This window comes from Lichenostomus cassidix, chromosome Z, assembly GCF_008360975.1.
Source record: "Lichenostomus cassidix isolate B80296 chromosome Z, HeHo_3.0, whole genome shotgun sequence".
Taxonomy (NCBI): domain Eukaryota; kingdom Metazoa; phylum Chordata; class Aves; order Passeriformes; family Meliphagidae; genus Lichenostomus; species Lichenostomus cassidix.
In genome coordinates, this window is record NC_139511.1 from 17,860,700 (window position 1) to 17,881,600 (window position 20,901).

The 20,901-nt window shown below is 37.1% G+C and overlaps 1 protein-coding gene across 3 annotated transcripts in view; it reads left to right on the plus strand.

Moving 5' to 3' along the window:
• The window catches only part of COMMD10 (COMM domain containing 10), a 110,037-nt gene that overhangs the window by 31,853 nt on the left and 57,283 nt on the right, over positions 1-20,901 (plus strand). Inside the window, exons 6-7 of one of the 3 annotated variants that reach the window (XM_085041976.1) lie at positions 4,401-4,529; positions 5,012-5,318. The exons of 1 other annotated variant lie outside the window; for it this stretch is intronic. In XM_085041976.1, the coding sequence (XP_084898102.1) occupies positions 4,401-4,496 (96 nt within the window). In that variant the 3' untranslated portion in view covers positions 4,497-4,529; positions 5,012-5,318. Of the gene's footprint in view, positions 1-4,400; positions 4,530-5,011; positions 5,319-20,901 lie in introns of those variants that run through there. One more of the 3 variants, XR_014846698.1, reaches the window with a different exon arrangement.

Sequence of the window (20,901 nt, forward strand, 5' to 3'; positions counted from 1 at the left end):
AGAAAAGGAAGCCAAGGGGAAACCTGATGGCTCTCTTCAACTGCCTGAAAGAAGGTCATAGCCAGGTGAGGGTTGGTCTCCCAGGCTGCAACAAGGTGAGAGGAAATGGGTTTGCGCCAGGGGAGGTTTAGACTGGATATGAGGAAAAATATCTTCAGTGAAAGGGTGGTCAGGCATTGGAATTGGCTGCCCAGAGAAGTGGTGGAATGTGGCACCTGGAGACATGGTTTAGTGATGAACACAGCGGTACTAGTTTAAATGTTGGAATTGATGATTTTAGAGGTCTTTTCCAGCCTTAACAGTTGTAGGATTCTATTATATGCTTTTAAAATCTGTTTCACTGCCCTTAGTTGCTAGAAGATATCTGTCTTAATAGATGGAAGAGCTGAAAATAAGTGACTTTTAACAAGCATGATTTTGCCTTCTTAACTTTCTGAAGGGCAAAAAAGGAAGTTGGGCCAGATGGATTAAAAATATCATATTCATGATATTTAAATAACTTTTAAATCTGGGACTATTTACCAAAGTTAACTTCTGTTGTTTCTTCACTTCCTTGCATGTCAAGTCTTGGATTTTGTTTGATTTTTTAAAATTAATCTATAATTTGTTTTGTGCTCTCCAACAAACATTTAAAGTCCTTTACCAGGGAGTGTTGTCTGGCACATGGAGTGGCATTTGAGTGGTGTGTTTGCTTAGAGGAACATCAGTGTGAGCTTGAGGTTCAGCAGCTCAGTGCTGGAGCAGGGAACTTGAGGTGAGCCAATATGCTGCTGCTGAATCTTGTGCTGACTTGTAAGAGAGGTAGCAGCGAGGTCCTCATCCTTGGAGGGGGCAAGCAGGGGAGCTGCCCTGGGAACAGCTGGCTGCTTGCCATTTGGGGTCTTGACCAAAACGATCATAACTTCATCTTCTACAGAGAGGGAGAGACATTGATGAAGTGAGTTTCCAGTCGAAGTATCTAAAGAGGACTTGAGAAACTTGGTCATATCCCTTAAATTTGTGTAATGGATTTACCTTTCTTCCAGAAGAAGCACTGCTGAGTGACGGCAGAGGAATAGTTCAGGTTTAATATAGAGGCTATAACTATACTGCTGTCAGTATAAAGTTAAACTCAGATAAGATTCAGCTGCAAACTGTGGGCTTGACAGTATTTTACTTGCAGACTTCCTACGTAAACCTTTCAATAGCAGGGTTAGCCACAGAAACCAAAAACTTGCTTTTTGAAGCAATTGAACAGTGGCTCTTTTATAATACTAAAATATGAGGAAGTTGCATATGGAACTGCTTAATTTGGGTTAAGAAATTACAGATTCTATTGCTATGTAAAATAAGTAAATTAAAAATGCCATGCAGTCCAAAGGAGAAAAGCTGATCTGTGTCAGAGCATTTGCATCTTGCTGGGGTCAGGTCCCACAGGTTCCTTTGGGACCGCCTCGGGGCTGTGCATCCTGTACCCAGCCATGTTTCCTTCTCTCTACACAATCTGTCGCATGTCTTGTGGAAAGATATGTGCTTATCTTTTCTTCCTGATAATGTCAATACTCATGTCAGAAGAGGCTGTGAAAGCGGTTGAAAGGGTGGCAAGGAGCAGCTGCAAAACCAGTTCAATACCACGTGGGTTACACCTTGTTTTTGTGTCATGTACATTTAGAAAACATTATGCCAATTATTCTGTTGGTTCATATCTTGCCAGCAGGTCTGTATTGCTTAGACTATTACAAACTAATTAGGTGTTTTATGTGACAAGCATCTCATCAGGTCTGCTCAGACTAGCATAGAAGGAGCCCACACTTCTTCATTTGAATTCAGATTACATTTGTGTTCACCATTGTAATTCTCTCCTGTGCTCTACTTTTTCTTTGTCAGTCCTTTAAATTCATTGTTTTGTGAATTTTGGTACAAAATGGTACTGTCAAGGAAAAGTAATCTTCTTGTGGTAATGAGTTTCAAACCAAGCATCTTTGGGGCTTAATAGCATGGTTTTGAATTTAAAAGCAATTTGATTGCCCACTTTGCAGAATTGCTGGACTTGCTCTCCTGTTACTTTTGCTAATTTTTTCTCAGTTTGCAAGTAATGTAACTGCCAAATCTGGCTTTCTGGAGAAATAGTATGTCTATTCTTAAAAGAGTAGAAAGTTAGCATCTGCTATGTTGCTAACATCTGTCCTGCTTGAGGCAATAAATAAGCAGTACATGCTGTTAAACAGTATCAATGCTGAGCTTTGACATCAAACAGGTGTCTAACAATGCTGTGACACCCTTTCCAGTCTGTCTCCAGGTGGAAGAAGGTAGGTCATCGCCTCAATCATATGCAGAGGAGACAGTTTTCACGCATCTTGTTTCCTGTTGTTTACCAATGACAGGAATCTGATATGTGAAACTGTGTGGCATCTCAATTTGTGCCACTTGGCTTTGTATGAATGTTTAACAATCTTTAAAAGCTGCTGTGACAAGTGACCTTTTTCACTGGTTAAAGTACATGAAATACGACCTCTCTCACAGAAAAACCACAACCCACAGCATGGCCTACAGCCTCTGAGAAAATCTTGTTCAGTATGATTGTATAAAATCACTACTAATGAAGTAACACATATTTCTAGGAATGCACTCTCTCTGGCAAGACAGTAATGGGAAGAGATTTCAAGGGAGAGAGGAAAAAGTTTTTTCCACATCAACACAGGTCCTCTTACTAAGAATACATTTGAAGCCTTGGAATAATGAAAGGGTAATAGAAAAGGCAAAAGAGAGCCAAAGCTACTGAAAATGCTGTCTCTTTTAACTAATGCCTGATTTGAGGCTTTTTGTATTACCTCTGGTGCATAGATGCAGACATCAGAGTTTTTAAAAGGCTGCAAATACTAGATTATTTCTCTGTCCTCCTTTGCAATGTCTGCAGAAACAAGAAGTTGGGAGATGTCTATGCTTGGAGATAGGTATTTCCAGAAGACTGAGAATTTGACAGCAAAACAGGTTGCACATAGCTAGATTTGTACGGAGCTCTGGTTAGTGTACAATTCTTTGGGTGCACTTGTCTCCTTCATGAGTTGGAGAAATGTATTAAAGAATAATAGAATCTTTAGAGCTGGGAAAGACCTTCAAGATCATCAAATCCAACCACTGACTTTTCATTGCTAGCCCATATCCCCAGTGCCACATCCACATGCTGTTTGAACACTTTGGGGATGGCGATTCCACCACTTCTGCAGGCAGCCTGTTCCTATGCCTGACCACCATGTCAGTGAAGAAATTTTTCCTGATACCTTCAGAAGAATAACGGGCTTAAGCTTTCTGGAGAAGGACTGACACTGTACCTTAGTGGACTGCCGACTGGTGACTTAGATGTGCCATCATACCTAGTAGTTCTGGTAGGTTTTCAGCCTGGAACTGAGAATAGGGTTCAGTAACTGCACAGAGGAGTTGAGAGTCATGTCATCTTTACTGCTCTAGTCTGAATCCTAAATAAAGGAATTTCAGAATCTAACCACACACACTTGAAAACAAATACATCTTTGTTCAGGAACAAGTGCATTTTCAGGCAAACACTGCCTGAAAATACCTGAAGTTATTACTAGAAAGTAAGTGCCTTCTATTAGAAGATCTTAAGAAGACTGAGGAAGAGAAGGTTCATTTGAAGATGCAGTTTAGAGGCAGGAAGAAAGCTTTCTCTAGATTCAGGCAAGTATGTTTGACAACAGAGAAACAATTCCTGAGCTGTTTTCTTCCTTGTAATTTGTAGATCACTTTGCCTCTTCACATTCCTATTCCATCTTCCATTTTGTCATCTCATCCTCACAGGAGCAGATACATTGTTCCCCTATCAAAGAAATGCAACAGATTCCAAAATATTTTTGAAATACCTCAAACATCAGAGTTGCCATTCAAGTGGGACAGAATTCCTGGATTTGATGTTAGGTCTAGTAAGTTCTAAGAAAAGCTTTCAAGTGCTGCACATATAACTAGTAACATTTTTTTTTAATGGTTGTTCCTGTTTCTTTCATTTTTGAACAATGGTTGATTAAGTAATATATCATTGTAATCCTTTATTAGATAGGTGTCCTTTATTCTTGAGGCCTTAGAGCCCTTCTTAGGCTGTAGAGTGTCTTCTACTCCTAAAGGATGTGAAGCACAGTGTTATATAAATGCAAGATGTTTCGGCAGTTTTTACGGTTTCAGAGTTCCTGGGTGGCAGTAAATTCCTGTCTGTGCTTTGGAATGCGAAAATTTACCAGGTTCTTGAGTGACCATTTTAGCTTCTTCTTTTTAAATTTGTATCAGGTGTAGTGAAAATGAAAGTCTTTCTGATGAGGACCAAAATGGGTTGGAGATAATATTGATGAGATGAAGGAATAGCCAGGTTTTAGTATTGAAATTGGTACTATTTGATTTCTTTCCAAATCCAGATGTGTTTGAGACAATGTACAGGAAGAAAAGGTAAACCTTTTCAGAAGAACTACTTTGCTGCAACAGCAAGGAGCTGCTCTGTTGGAGTGCTTTAATTTGCGAAGGGTACTGTAGCCAGGCAGACTCAGGTAAGCTGGCACAGTGATTGAAAATGGTGTAACACAGAGCAGAAGTGCATGAAACAGATATGGGAAGGTTGAGGGAGTAGGGCAATGAAGAGCACAGAAATGCAAGTAGTGTTCTTTGAGAACTACCTGAAATTGAGTTGAACCTGAAGAGGTTTTTTGGAGTAAGACTGAGGATGAATATCATGCAGCAAAATGATGCACTCTGAGAAGGGTTATGCAGTATGATGCAGTGCTTTTTTCTCAAGCTGGTATCTGAAAAGTCATTCTGAAAAGCTCTTGAAAATACAAGTCAATCATAAGTTGAATTAATTTTTTTAGTGGAATTGCTTTAAAATTCACATCACCATTTCAAACTGCAATTGTATGCTGCTGTGGCCTTCAGTGAGTCACAAGGCACTTGAAACCATCCTTGACTTTGACATCGAGGCCTGTGATGCTTCTCTAGGATGGAGTATAACACCTATTGTGTTTACTGCTTTCAGAAGAGAGGAACCTGACACATTTTTGTCTGAGGGAGTGCATTCAAAGGGTGAGCCTCAGACCAATAGCAGATCTCTTGAGGATGTGTGGAAATAGTAAGGCAGAAGAAGGATATGGCAACAAAAAACTCCAAAATGCGAAAAAAGATTACCCAGAAAAGGCATCTAGTATATCTGTTCTGTATTGATGGACAGAAATATGTTTGTCAACACAGAGCATGAGAAGTGCAGTGCTGTAACTTAAACACCTCAGTGAGATATCAGGTGGTGGATACTTGTTCTAACTCCTTCCTGCCTTCTTTGCAATAAAATAATTGATTTTCAAAACATTCCAATCCAGCTTGAAAGACTGCTGGCTTTTTATAGTGATGTGGCTTTAGGTACTAGAAAAATAAATGAAAAATGGCATTCTGCTCTTCCCACTGTTTTATGGAGCACTTCAGTAATGTGCTTTCATCATTAGCCTTTTTCCTTTTTCTTTGTGTGTTTGTTTTTTTTTTTTTTTGGGGGGTTTGTTTTTCCTTTAATTACGATGGAAATAGAAATTCTGGACCAAACATGAATCAGCCTATAAAACTGCAAAAATAGCTGTGTATGTCAAAACGAAAATGCTGTTATTTTAGTATGTGTCTTTATATGCAGATATTTTTTTCATGTAACATTTTCAGAGTTACATGAAATTGACGTGTTTAGAAAAAGGTTGCAAGTGTGAATGTCAGGAACACTGCATGTTATTATTACCACTGGAAACAACATACAGTAGTGTGCTGTTCTAGCAACAGGTCTGGAACAAATGCAAAAGTAATCTGCTGTTGTATATGTACATGTGTTAATATCTTCATATTACCTCACAGCTTGAAAAATTAAATTATTCTTTGGCTTTGTGGAAGCAAAGTTTTTTTAAAAAGGTATCTATTTACAGGGAATCACTGTTTCCTTATTTGCATCTAATTCCTAAGCTTCCAGTAGAATACTCTTTTCAGTTTGGGGTTTGGTTACTTTTGTGTGTGTGTGGAGGTTTTTTGGTGTGTGTGGTTTTATTTGTTTGTTTTTGTTTGTTTGTGTTTAGTTTTTTTATTTGATTTGGGGTTTTGTTTTTGTTTTGTTCTTTAATGTTTTTTGGTGGGGGGTTGGTTTTTTTTTGGGTTTTTTTTTTTTTTTTTTTTTTGTAAAGAGTACTAGCATCTTTACTGAATGTAAAAGTTTTGAGAAGAAAGCCTTTGGGGCTAGAAAAGTGCCTTCTAGTTTGTCCCACAAAATGCCTTTCAAGCTTAATTGACTTAAACAGTATAAAAATTACCATTCCATTTTTGCCAGTGGTTTCTCATAGAACTCCTGGATTTTTGCCCAAACGCTAAGTGATTATGAGCATTCTGAGTTAAGGTCAGGCTTTAAACACCACTGTGGGGAGCACATAGTCCAGGTGCTGAAATAATGCACGTCCAGAAGAAAAGGCTTGGCTGGACTTCTTGTTGCTTTGACTGTTAGTACAGGAAATCAGCTGTGTTCTCTCCACTGCCTAAAGCTAGCATATAAAATAATGCAGGTAATGATGACAGATATTCCCATAGGTCGGTGAATGCTCTATAGAAAAAAAAAAAACCCCAACATTTCCAGGGAGTATAAAATAGGACACACTCCTACTAACAGGAAGATGGGTGAGGTGACCAAAAGGATTTTCCCTGTAATTTTATGGTTGTAATAAAATAATTTCTTAACAAAAATTTTGTGTATTTTAAAATATATAAGTAATGAGGGACTGCATATGTGTGAGTGACACTAAAATCTGTGTTGCTTTCAGTTCCCTTCCCCTGTCTGTGGCTTGCATGGTGCCTGGAAACTAGTTCAAAATGGGGCAGGAAATTCTAGAGCAAGGAGGAGATTACTTCTGGAATAGGCATGAAGGACAATAGCCCATCGTGGGGTTCAGTTTCGCTGGCTATTCTTGTTAGAGTGTTGGAGATGTTTTTAATCCTTAATGATGCTTAACTGAAGTGGGGGTTTTTTTGCATGTGAAAATAGATACCTTTGTCAGCAGTTGTCAATTATCTTTCAAGACTAACACAAAAGCAGTAGAATAAACTGTGACTGTAGATAGGAACTTTGGAAATAAAAACAAAGCCAACCCCCTTTCTCCTTCTGGCAATTGAGAATTATGTTGATTCTCCCTCTAAACCCCAAGTGTGTGTTTTCTTCTGCAGAGAGTGAATGAAGTTCACATTCTCACAGTTGTGCCTGTGTGTTTGTAAAGCTGTGCTGCAAAATGGAGCCCTGAAATGAATTAGAAAATGAAACAAAACTAATGTCCTGAAAGTTTTTAGAAATCATGGTTTCTTAAGTTTCTGGTGGGATCTACAAAAATGCTGTGCTGGCACAGAAGAGAATAGACTGTGATTTGCAAGTGGTTGTGAGTTAGCGTGGAGAGGGGTGTGGCATAGCAAAGAAAATGTAACTTTAGGCCACGCCCTGTTTTTAACTGTTAACACTTCTTCGTGGTTACTGGTGTCATGCTTTCCAAAATAGCTGTTATCTCCCAGATTTTAGCAGACATTTTAAGACTAGCAGTCTGCTTTACAGATGTAGATGAAAGTGAGACTCTTAAATATGTCTGTCTGTGCCTTTAGTATTGCTACTAATACAAAGATTAGGATGATTTTTGGTGAGCTTGTAAAACTTACTCTTTTCAGAGGCAGGAAAGATAAATTACTTGCATGGAATTCATTGAAGTTGATGCATTTGCATTTCTGTTCAATGAAATCAATTAGATGGAGAAAAAATTAAATATTTTTAAAATTCCCAAATTTAAAAAGCAGGAAACTGCTAAGCACTTTTTTTTTGTAATCATGTTCGTACTTGTTTGTCTGAAGTGATATTTGATTAGATTGTTTTTCTGTTATTAGTAGGGTCATTCATATGCTCAACGTTCAAATGACATAATTTTTACCCCAAACAATTCAGTTTCAAAGAGCTGTCTGTATAAAGTTTGTATATGAAATTTTAGACATGGCGAGCTTTTCTTGTGCTACCATAGCTGTTTTAAAATAATTTTCCATTGTGTCCAAACATAAACCAAAGAATACAATGAGAAAAATTTGATATGTAAGTGAAGTACATAGAACTAAAAGGTACAGCTGTGAAATAGCAATGATAAGACACTAAATCTTACCTGGTTGTAATCAGTTTGTATTATGAAAGAGAGCACAGGAGAGGAAGAAGAATGAAAATATTGCAAATGTCATTGTGGAACACATTTAGAGTAGGTATTTGGCACATCAGTAATAGGTAAAATAAAATTGCAAAAATAGTTTTGGTTAAAGGATCAAGAGTGACATGTAATGTATGGAATTGATCAAGGCAGGAGATGAATAGCTGAAGATCAAGCTCCTCTTTTAGCTTCAGGAATTAGCTTACTACTTTGTTTTTGCAACTAATAATTGGTGTATATCTAAGGAAGCTAAGGAAATCATAGATGAGAGGGATGTTGCTTGTAATATGTCCAGTGACAAAAAACATTAAAAAATTATAAAAGTGTTAAAGAAAAGATGAAAAAGGTTACAGTGATTAGGGCAGCTGAAACTGAAACGCAGAAATTCTTGTCTATGATTATAGTGATTATTATCAGAAGGATTTCAATATATTCCTTTAGTATTTAAAATGAGATTTCCAAGGAGGGGAGAAGACTGAGAACATCACTGGAAATGGCTAAATATGGTTTGGAAGAAATGGTTTGTTATGGTTATGAAATTTGGGAACTTCAGAAGTTTAGAAAGTGTGAAATTTTCACACTGCGAAAGTGCTCTCCTCAACTAAGACGTGAGAAATAGACATTTATGTGGTATATGGTAAAAATTCTCTCTAAAGCAAAATAGTTGGACTTTCAGAGGTATCCCTGCTTTGAGCAGGGAATCTGAGGATAGCTGGGCCAGATGGCCTCCTGAAGCCTATTTTCGAGGTAAATTATTCTGTGGTTATGCAGAGATTTCATTTATGAAATCTTTTTTTCTAAAGAACCTTGAAAAAAGATGCTGAATAGATTAATGACAGTTTGATATTTAATGTGCTCTGCTTTGCTTAAAGAAGAAAAGTGAGCAAGAGTGCATGGTTTCCAAAGCGGTTCAAAAATGGGAACACTCTTTTTGAGGCAGAAAGCAACAGGGACATTAAAAACACAAATCAAAGGATCTCTGTCCTAGGCAGAATTGCACTGAGCTTTTGTGGAAGGTTCCTAATTTGTTTTGACTCCTTCTAAAAAACACGCTGTACTAGTCAGTTTATTACGTTTTCCATTCTGAGTTTTATATTAAAATGCCCAACTGAATTTTCATTAGAAATGCTGCTTAATGGGAGATATAAAAAAAACCCCCAACAACCTATAGCATTGCAGATGAGTTCTTCAATGAAATTGATTCTTGTTGAAAATCACTCAGTCTCTGCTAGATAATGGAAAATAACAAGTAGCGCATAGCCTGGCAGACGTGGGACCTATGTCAAACATTAATCAGTTATTAGCATAACTCAGCATTATAGTAATTATGTGAAACATACACAGTAAGGGGCAGTTTGACAAGAATGAAAGCACCAAAATGAGGTAAAAGCTATTTCCAGGAAAAAGAACCAAAGGCAATCCTTGTTCTGTGCCTAGAGTGCAAGTTCTGTGGTATTCCATTTTTAATGTTACATGAAAATAGCATCTGGATGTGTATTTTGATTGCAGTTACTCTGGGCTGAGCTTGTAGTTCAGGAAACAAACACTTTGAGACCTGGATTCTGATCTCTTGCAACTCTTTATGATTATTGACTTAGTTTATGTTTACTAGAGTAATACTAGAGATTTAAGTTTGTTTAGTACCAATAAGCAGAGTAGCATTTCAAGGAAACTTTTTTCTATTTCTTCTATGAATCTGTAATCTGATTCTGCATTTGACAGTGTCAGATTTGGTGAGGCATGAAGATTTAATGTTAAAATTAATTAATTTTTTATCCCTGGAAAGCTTCAACATTTGAAATGTTGACCTTAATTTTGCTGCATATTTCTTTCTGAAACCTGCAGTGTTCTGCATGGAGAAAATACATTTATTGTAGTGGGTAACTTTTATGATTAATTTCCCTCAGAAGCTCTGAAATTAGTGGTAGATTTGTTTTAACTTGTTACTTTGTGTGTAAATAAGATAAGCATTTGTAAATTCCTTGCAGCCATGATCCATTTTTGTTGTACTTAAAAATAGCAGATTTTTGCCTCAATTGGAAAAATGTTCCTTCAGACTACTGCTAAATGCAGATCTCGATTTTAGTCTAGCACTTCCGTACTTCCTCATATCAGTGTTTTAACGTGTTTACTGTTACACCTTGAATTCTTCACTGCTTTCTTTAGATACTAATTTTAATACAGTGCTAATGCTCTCTAGAAGAAGCATAGAAATGCTGTGGAAGTTTTGGATTCTGTGTAGCTCATCCCCTCCTTTTCACAAGTAACGAACAGCAGCATTCTTTATTTTAGTACCCTGGCACTGGCTGCTAAAATTGCATCTTCAGTTCAGCGTGGCAAGCTGCTCACCCAGTTACACCTGCGCCCAAGCTGGTGTGTGTCACGGGCAGAGCGTACGCCTGCGCTCCCCTGCCAGCTCAGTGCTGCTCAGCAAACAGGTCTGCAGGCAGCAGGGTGGTTCCTGGAGCCATCCTCGGGATGCACTGTCCCAGCACATCCCGTGGCACCTGGCACAGCATCTGTGTGCTCACAGTGCCTCCACGAGCAAGTCAGGAGTCAGGAGTGGTGCTGATGGGGTTTCCCTTAGGGATGCAGACAGAACACGTCAGTTCTCTCAGTCCGCTGCAAACACCAGCATGAGAGTGGTGGGTGAGGAGGGGAGGAGCTGGGCAGCTTGCTGGGGAACTTGGAGTCATGCCTGGCCACATTTCTGTGGCATTGCTGGGTGGTGGGCGTAGGATCACTTTTTAAACCTACTGAAGGTGCTTGTAAAACCAAAATGTACAAGGCAGTTGTTGGGGTGAACTCACATTTAGTTTTCATGAGGTGGAAGGAACAGAAGGATGGTAGTAAAATGCTACGTTGCTATATTTACTAAATTTAAAAAAAATTAGAAAGCTTATTATAAAATATAAAATATAAAATATTAATTATTATTAGGCTAAGCCTGGAAGCAGGGTTTTGCTTGGATATATTTTTTTTTCCTTAAATGTGGTAATCTGCCAGTGGAAGGTGCTCTGAAATTTCACATGAAACTGCATCCTAACAGGCAGTGTTTACTGGTGGTAGAAGTATCTTGTGCTTGTTACAGAACATAGTGGCAATAGTAGTGCTCTTTCCTTCTTTACTTATTTAATCTAATAAAAATTATGTTTTTATTTAAAGTAAAAAAAGTCACACACTGAAATATGTGCCCTACTCCCCTTTGGGTCCTGTTTATTTTGTTGATTGAATTCTGAAATTGGACTTTTGAAAAATTTTGATTGAAATGCAGAATTAATCCTTTCTTTCTTTTTCATAATGGAACAACCTTTGCAGTGAAGTACGAATTGAGGTATTATTTTTTTTCTCTCTTAATGCTCTTATGAATTAGGAATGAAATCACTTTTTTCTAGGAATATATTTTCATATGAAGTTGTAGATTCTGACATCAAATTTTCAACATTATTCCTTTTTGTACATTGTTAAAAGTTAAAAAAAAAAAATCAAAAAACCCAAACCAGAACAATTAAGTTGAATTCTCTAATCTGAAGAAAACTAATGCACACAGAGGTAAAATATTAGAGAAAGGTCACATTGCACTTTGATGGTAAGTTCAGGAATAGAGCCCAAGCACTGTCTGCTGGGAAGCAGGATGTCTTAATTCTGGTTCTTGTGGACAGAAGGGAACAACGATATTTGTGATGTGCTTTGTAACAGTTGATGCACTCTGAACTAATCTTACATTGTCAGATTCTCAAAAGCAATAAGTATGTCTGAGACACGGCCGCTCAAAATAAAAAATCCACACATGCTTGTCCTGTCTTTAATCTTGTGCTGTAACCATTATGTAGATCTGGACTGTGTTATTGCAGCTTACTCCTCTATTTTACTTTTAGCAATGCAAATATGACACACAGCAACGTGGGGGAGTAGAGGAGTGGATTTTGACAATCATGATGTTTATGGCATAGTTAAGACATTACAAATGAAACATTAGATTTGCATCTCGGTGGGGCTATATGTTGTATGTAAGGTTTTATGGAAGTAGAGAATCTGGAGAAATCTTAAAATCAGTGGTGTGTTTTACCTTGCTTTCTCTAAGATTTGCATTTACAGTGGCCTTTTGTGCCTATCTTAGAGCAGGAGCTTTTTAAAGCTTCTTGTGCTTGAGTTTTGGTAACTTCTGACAGAAGTGAAAACTGGGCATAATTTTTAGACTAGATTTAACCTAACACATAGTCCTGTCTTTCAGGTCTATGGATCGTAGACACATTCATTATTATCTGAATAATTTATAATAGACACTCTTATCAGGATATGTATTATTCTAGTAATTTTTTTACATCATAATCTGATGGATAGCTTGCTTGTTGAAAGTAAAAAGCTTCTGTATGTTATTTACTTCTTCTTGATTAAATTTTTTTATGAGCAAGGGATTAATTAATTTCTTGTGCTTTATCAATCCAACTGATCTAGTTTATTAAGTTATGTCCATGATACTCATGACCTTAGAGAAGCCATAAAAATTTCAAATGACCTCTCCTGTTCTCCCTTGTCACTTTAAAGGACAGTCCTACTAAGGTAAATGGCAGCAAGCAGAAGGAAACATGCTACATGGAAAGTTTTGTTTTCCCCCTTTTTTGGTTCTATATTTAGGTTGGAATAATTAATCTGCACTTTCAGAAGCCAGATTTTTATAATCCAAAGAATGTAGGTAACCTGAATTCTGCATTTGGAAAATCAGTTTTAATAAACGACATTTGTATTCATTTCTGGACCACATTTTGGCCTTTTCACAGGAATCAGAGAACCAAGGCTTCCTCAGTGCAACAGTTACTATGGGCGTGCTACACAATCTAAATATATTTGTGGAGGTGGTGTAATAGCTGTCTGTTGAGGAATACCATTTTACTTTGTCCTGAAAGATACTTTTAAATTGGTCTTTCGGAGGAGTAAGCCCTTGTTTCCCAACTGTCAAAATTTGGAAGCAGGACTTTGTGATTTACTGGAGTTATGAATAATATGGCAGACAATAATTTAAATTCTGGTGAATTTAGCAGGTTTTTTTGCCTAAAGAACTTCTTTTATTTTAAATACAGCTTGATAATCAGTGAATCATAAAACATGGATGGAAGTTAGAGCAGAATTTTTGTACCCTGTGGAGATAGCCGAATATAGTGTTACTACTGTCCAAAATCATAAGAATAGTCCGCTGAACAGAATAATTGCATGCAGCACTGACTCAAAAGAAAACAGTTGTCTCTTGTTTATCCTTTCGCTGTGGCCTCTCTTTTTTCAGTTGCAATTAGAGAATGTGTTAAAATCAAGTGAAGTGCATCACTGTAGGGCACATGTGGAGACTTTCCTTAATCAAATGCTACAGCTTAGCAACAAAGGCTGCATAAAAGATTTTATTATTACACTGTTGCAGCCTTATGTTTTAGTTTTTCCTGGTGTATGAGCATAAGACTCTACACCTTGGTTTTATTATTTTTTTTGTAGTACTAGTAGTGGTAATTTAAAAGGTTAAGGAACATTTTCATCTAAAATTGTGTTTCTGATGAACTCCCATGTTCCCATAGCAATTTTAGTAACCACGCACTGTTTAACTGGAAGAGTGACTTGAGGATATTGCCTGATTTCTCTGTACCTCCCTTGGTAAACCTTCTGTTTGTTTTGTGAATTTAGTAGTCAGGGGTGCGTGGATAAAACTTGCCATCTCCTACTTAATGACACTTCACAGCCAGTAAGGCTGCCAAACTGCTATACAACTTTCCTTTTTACTTCATTAAGCAACACAGAGGAACAGATCACAACAATTATTTTCTACCCTAATGCCTAATATTGACTGAAACATTTAAGTCCTAAAAATAGAGGAGTACCATAAAATAAAAGGCTTAAATGGGAGATGGACATCTTCCCAACTCCAAACAGGTCTAAAGGGAGAAAAAATGTTGAGACTCAGATTAAGAAAAGTGAGCTTTTTCAAATGAGTGAAGCATGAGTTGGAAATGGTGAGAAAAGGTTAAGCTATGCTTATCATAGTATATTATGTTAGAGATAAAATTTAAGTTTTTTTTTTTTTTGTCCAGCAAAGCCATCATGAAGGAATAAAATGGAGCTAAGTTTTTGTGCTTTCCCTAGTGGCAACACTTGAACTGTAGTGACGCTTAAAATAATCTGTGTGCTATTTTGCAAAGAACATGACTGTATCAAATATTCTTTAATAATTGTCTGACCAACCTGCATCTTTGATGCTGTAAAGGTAGGGCAATGGTAGTCTGATACTTCTCTTCACATACCAAAATGGCTTGCAGTATAAATTGTTTTCTTGTGGTTATAGAGTTTGTGATCTCATATATATTTTTGTTTTGTTTTGTTTTGTTTTGTTTTCAAGAGCTGTATATAAAAAAAAAGGTATTTCCTTCTTTCTCTCTGTCTTCTCTCTGACAATAAAAAGTTGCACAGCCCCCCTCCACCTTTGTAATAGTTTGTTTGTAAAAAGGCAAATAGACTCAGTGCATGTGTTAGCCTAGCTTCAGGGATTTTTTTTCTATAAGCAGCATATCAGAAAATATGTTCAAAAAGAGAAGGTGAAGGGTGGACAGTGAAAGACAAAAAGTGCGCTGTGTGCAAACCATTGTATCCATGGAAGACACTTCTGTGGCCTTGGGAGAAGCCTGCAAGTCAGTTAGAACAAAATTTGATCTCCACAGGAAATCCTTGGTACATATATGGGTTTGAAAAGTGTGTTTTTTCTGTTGTGGATGGGCATAGACCATAGTTAATGGCTACTCTCTGGTGGTGGTGGTGTTAACTGAGCTTGTGTCTTGCTGAGAACTTACTTTGTAAGTTCAGATTTCACTGGAAGTTGGGCAATTGCTGTGATGATGCATTTGCAGAAAAAAAATTGCCACTTCGATAGGCTTACAGTGTGAAAAACTGAGGACAGCATGTGTGGAGGGCTGGGAGATACCCTGCTATTGTTTAGTGTTTTCACCTTGCACTGAGGATAGATAGATTGTTACAGCAGAGGATACATATGTAATGACTTTTTTTGTCTCTTGTCCTATAAGGAGAGTAGGTTCTGTAGCTTTGTTCTTATACTTTTTCAGTGGTAGAAGACCTGTGTTATGATTTAATTTACATATTGATGAAACCTCCCGTCAGCTGCCTTCAGAGTAAAATGAGTAGAATGCAGATTACTTTGATAATAACTGCCTGAAAATACTCCTGAACATGGTACTGTGAGATAAAACACACTGAATTAATCTTGCACTCGAAAATTAGAGCTTACAATTCTGATTGTTTCTGTCCTTCAGGTAAAGCATGACAAAGACAAAATGGGAGAACTGACTCCTACAGAAAGCAGTTTTGAGCTGCTGTCCTGATTTTCCACTATTTCGTTATTTGTGTTTGTTATTTTAACCTGCTTATCACATTAGATTTAGGTGATGATTTCTAAAGTGGTGTCTAGCCTGTCAGATTCAGTTATGGCCTTTTGATAAAGTAATGTCAGCTTTGAAAATTTGACATTTTCTTGTCTGTGATTCTGTTACTTGTTCTGACTTCATAGTTCTTACCCTGAATCTCTGGCCATTTCAACATATTTTTCCAACACTAATCTGAAATAATGAAAATACTGAATTAATTGAATTGAAAATGTTGAAATTGGACTTTGTACAGCAAGGTGAGCCATGATTTGATAAGTAATCAATTTCACTGATTCTACATTGAATTAGTTGCGGAAATCACTGGGAATTCTCTTCTGCTGTATTTTAGGATTTTCCCTGCAGGATTTTCTGTAAGAATCCACAGAGATCACTTCATTTTGCGATGTAAGAATCCACGAGATCACTTCATACTAACTAATGTAGTTAGTTGAGTAGGCATAAATTCACCTTCTACATTTAAAATAACAAAACTGCAAGGAGGCTGATTGTATTCCCATGCTGCAATAAGAAAAAACAGGAGAAGTTTTGTTGTGATTTTGAAGAAAATGTGTAAGTGCAAAAACTCATTACTCTTTACCATAATGAAGGCATTACAGGTGCCAACCCCTTGTTAGGGTGATACTCCATAAAGCATGCAGGTATGCCTATAATGTGTGCTGACTGACCCAGCTTGGAGTACTCATCCAGCATCCCAGAGCTGCAGTGCATAGAGTGGAAGAGGACAAAAACAGTGCAGAGCAAAAGGGAGCAAGTTTTTGAACAGACGACCCACAACATTTCTCATGTTAAAGTACTGGATGTCATTTGCCTACTATGTAACTTAATCCACTGCAAAATACTCATCCATGTTTCTTAAGAAAACTAAAAAATGCCAGACCAGAACCAAAGCTACCATTGAGCTTCTGGATTATTTATATTGTCTTGCTTCAGGACAGGAGGTTAAAAAAATCAGCTACTCCTCCATCTGCACCAGGAAAGGAACCTATATAAACAAGTATGCAAGAGCCAGTAATAAGGGTTGGCAGTGCAGTCTGTTAAGTGACATGAGATACCAGACTGAAAGTGTTAAGCTTTTTAAATAGAACTTCTATTATCCCATTATCTTGTTTCTTAATTAGACTCTAAATCAGGAGTTGTTTTAATTACCAGTAGAGGTTTTAAAGAAAAAGTGTAAGCTGATACCTTGTTAGTGTTACTGTGGTAATTGGCAAATCTGGTAGCACCCAGGACAAGTTGTACAACCCCATTCATTATTGAAGACAAACTTAATAGATCATAGTATATTATGAACACACTGCCACTTTCCTTTGTCATAAAGTTCAAGTGTACCTGTTGTGCAAGTTAAAAGTGTCTTGGCTTTGATTAACTCAGCCTGTAGGTGGAAAGAACTGTAAGGTAAGAGGAGCGAGTATGGAAGTGGTTCCTCATAGTTGCCAAGTTTTTCTCTAAGTGCTAAAACTTGTTTTTGTGTAAGCTCACAGGAGGATTATAAAGCAAAGACTAAAAATGAAGGCAGAAGGTTTGTCTTCATGCTCAGACTTAGTCTTTCTTATGAATTTGTTATGCTGAGCTTGAAGTGCTTAATGTTTTTACAAGATAAAAATAAGTGGGTTTTTTTACATTTTTTAAAATATTGTATTAGGGAAGTACTTCTAAAAAAAATTCAAACCCTCTGAAGAGTAATTAGATATTGAGGACTAAAGTAACATTTGCATTACTGGCCTTTTACTTCCTTTCACTACATTTGGGTTTGGAGACATTTCTAAAATACGTTGTATATGAGAATCCTGGAATGTTCTGCCCTAATTTGATATTTGTTCAGTGCTTGCACAGTACAGCTCAGTGTGAGAAGACATGATTTTGGAGACCATGCAACCACTCGCATTAAGTGCTCATAGTGCTGCAAGCTTTGGTGTTTTTAACATGAATTTTTCAGCTTGCTGAATTCTCCCAGACTGTATGTGAGTATCTTAGATTTAATTTCTTCTGACAAGGGGTGAGCACTTTTTGAGCTGAAATCTAGGTGCCTTTTTTTGTCCAAAAGGCAGCCTTCACCATGGTTGCCATATAGAAAGATGACAACCTGTGCACTTGTTTGCAGTGTTTCTTTTGAATGTTGATATCCACATTGCTGTAACTGGATTACTCATAAGGAGCAGTTATTTGCTGGAAAATAGAGAATCCTTTCTTTTATTAAGAGAATGGTGGGTAAAAATTGGTAAAATTCAGATGAAGATTTATTCCAGCTTTTTAAAAAGTTGAAACTTTCAGATCAGCAATTTCGTTTGCATGTTATCTCTGATTTGGTTTAAGAAAAAAATGTGTTTATAACATGTATTAATAAATGTTTGATCAATTGAGCATTGTAATGTCTGGAAGTTGGATAAAAAACTTACTGAAACACAGCTGGATAGCTATGCAAATATTCTTTATTTACAATTTGAACTTGATGTTTTGAAGTGCAGATAATCACCATATAAAAACCTGTTCTTGTGGGATAATGTAGTCTTTTTAAGAGAAATAAATTTACAGTGATGTGTCAAGACAGTATTGAGAAAATAGACCCCAGCCATCTTCCTTGAGAAATAAATAATAAATCACTCAGTATTGGCATTTATTAAAAAGTGGAAATGAATCTAAAATGATGCAAATGGTCACATCAAAGTGGGAATTCATGGCACATGTGGCCTTTGTAAATGCAATAAGCATCTATTGTCAGGTTTCTTCTACATATTAGAGTTTCTTGTGCTTTCTTGTATGTGCATTTATTTAGTTTTAATGTTGTAAAGTGTAAAACTGATTTAGGTGTGAGGGACTTTTTGCATACTGTAAGTTTGAACTTCACATAGGAAGTACTGAACAATGCATGAAGGAAACTGCATGTACAACCCATTTCAGTGCACTTACTTATATGCAGATAAAAGAGCCAGTTTTTACCAGTGGAGAACTGGTATTCATGCTTGCACCTTTGCACAGAGAGGAACTGCTGCTGTTTCATTAATGCATGTTTCAGATATGCTACACAGATAAATGTTTGTTCTCCTTGTTTTAGCCATTACCGTCTCTACCTCATAGGTGGTAAAGCAATAGAGACCAAACTTTTATCATCTTGAACCATTAAATATAGGAAAGAAAGAGAATGATGCATTTAAAATGCTCCTGTTTTAAGATATGTAAAGCAGAATTAAAATTTGGTTTCTAATCAAGGTATAAGGCTTCAGTGTCTGAACTGACTCCAGAAGCAAGGCAGTGTATGAAGCAATGCCACTTTCAGGCAGGTTTAGCAGCACACACCTAAGCTTATCTTGGTGTCTGCTTTTCACAAATGCATACAGTGGCCTACTTAATTCTTCCAATTATTTTAACAAATTTCTAAATGCCTGTAAGCAGTGGCTGCTATGTGGGAAAAAATATTCCCCCACAGCGACCCCAGCTGAAATGCAGTTACAGGTTCATCAGCTTTTTCCTATTGTAGCATCTTTTACAGTATTTCAGCTTAATTGGTTTCAGAACTCTGTTTGAAAGAACACAGTTTATTTCATGTCCAATGAAGCTTTCACATTACTTTGAAATTTTCACAGTGTCTAAAGAGTGGGAAAGGAAATGCTTCATGAAATTTTGTAACGAGAATAAAATATTAAAAACACTTTATAAGCTTAATAATCATAGGAAAAAGGATGTTTTCTCTGTTTTTTTCATTTTCATGTGTACTTTTTTAGAATTATAGCTTTGACTTCCACCATGCTGTTATTAACAGTATTATTAAGAGTGAATAATAAGATAGATTTTTGAAATACAACAAGGACATCCAGTGTTCAATACAATACTGCTTTTAATTATATAGTGTTCTTATCATGCATCTTATTGCAGCTTAGCGTCTTATTAATGATGTGTTTGTTGGAATTTAATACCATGGCACATTTTATTAGGAAACATGCTTTTGATTTTAGATGGTTTTTTGGTTGGTTGCTTTTTCTTTCTCTCGAAGGAGCAGCTTGATTCTCCTAGTCAAATTCCATGGCTTCCAAATCAAATTTTATACAAAATACAGGGAGGAAAGATCATTGTGATGTTTATGTTTTCACCTAGGAGGGAAGCCTATCTTGCAGGGGTATTGAATGCACTTGTTTTGTATTGTGCAGCATTCCTTTATTTGTTTTGGTATTTGTTATCAAACAGTGGTAATCTCCATCAAGAGCCATGATTTAAGGTTACTGGTCTGGATACTGTTTGCAACATATTGTTCGTCTCCATTCTCTGCTGTCTCAAAAGTATCACACCAGTCTTCGCATTGGAGGGACACTCTTGGTCAGTCACTGCATCATGCTGTCTATGCAACTGCCTTGTCCCAGTGAGTGTGTTGTACTGGTGCTTCCTGTGCTTCCAGGTGATGTCCTGGGGACCTTCTCTGCCTCGTGCTTTTCTGTGCTTTAAGCCAGTGGTGATTGCAGCAGCTATCCTGCTTCTGAGATGAGTTTTCTTGCTTTTATATTTCAGCTTGTGGAGAAGGAATATTACAAAGGAAGACTGGAATTAATATATGTTTTACTTCAGACTAAATATTGAATGATGATCTTTGTAGTAATTGAGAGTTGAACTCTGCCACAGGTGGAGTTCATGTTGGTCTTGCAGAAGAATGCCATTATGATTTTTTTCTGATCATGTGCTGTGCTAAGTTATTGAATGATTGCTTTGGGTAGAATATCAGTAGACCAGGGCACTTTGCTGTGTGTTTCTATTACTTGTACCAAATTGTCATTTTATCTGTTCCATAACTTCATCTGCAAGTAGTGTATTTTATTTAAGCTGAGTATTGAGGTGGTGTACATAAGGTAGTACATACTCAGGTACCTTGAGGAAAGCACTGAAACTTGAAAATTGCAGCAGAGATGTGGACAATTTCTCAGAACATTCTGCTGGAGGGTTTCAAATCTGAGTGAATAAAGAGAACAGCGAACGGCAGTCTGTTGTAAGACTCTCATCTTGGGGTGCAGATACATATTTTTAGGCAGCTAGTCTGAGATTGTTCTGTATATATCCACCAGTAGCTAGTGGATATTAATAACGTGAACAGTTTTAACAGATACTGCCATCAGATAAAGCCAACTTGCGCTTGTGTTACACAGTTCTTATGTCACTGAGAAATTGAGGCACGTGCATGAAACCACCAGAGAGTTGATCTCAGAGCTCCTGATACCTTACAGATCCATACTGTGATTTAAATCATTATAAGTGCCTATTTGGATTTCCAT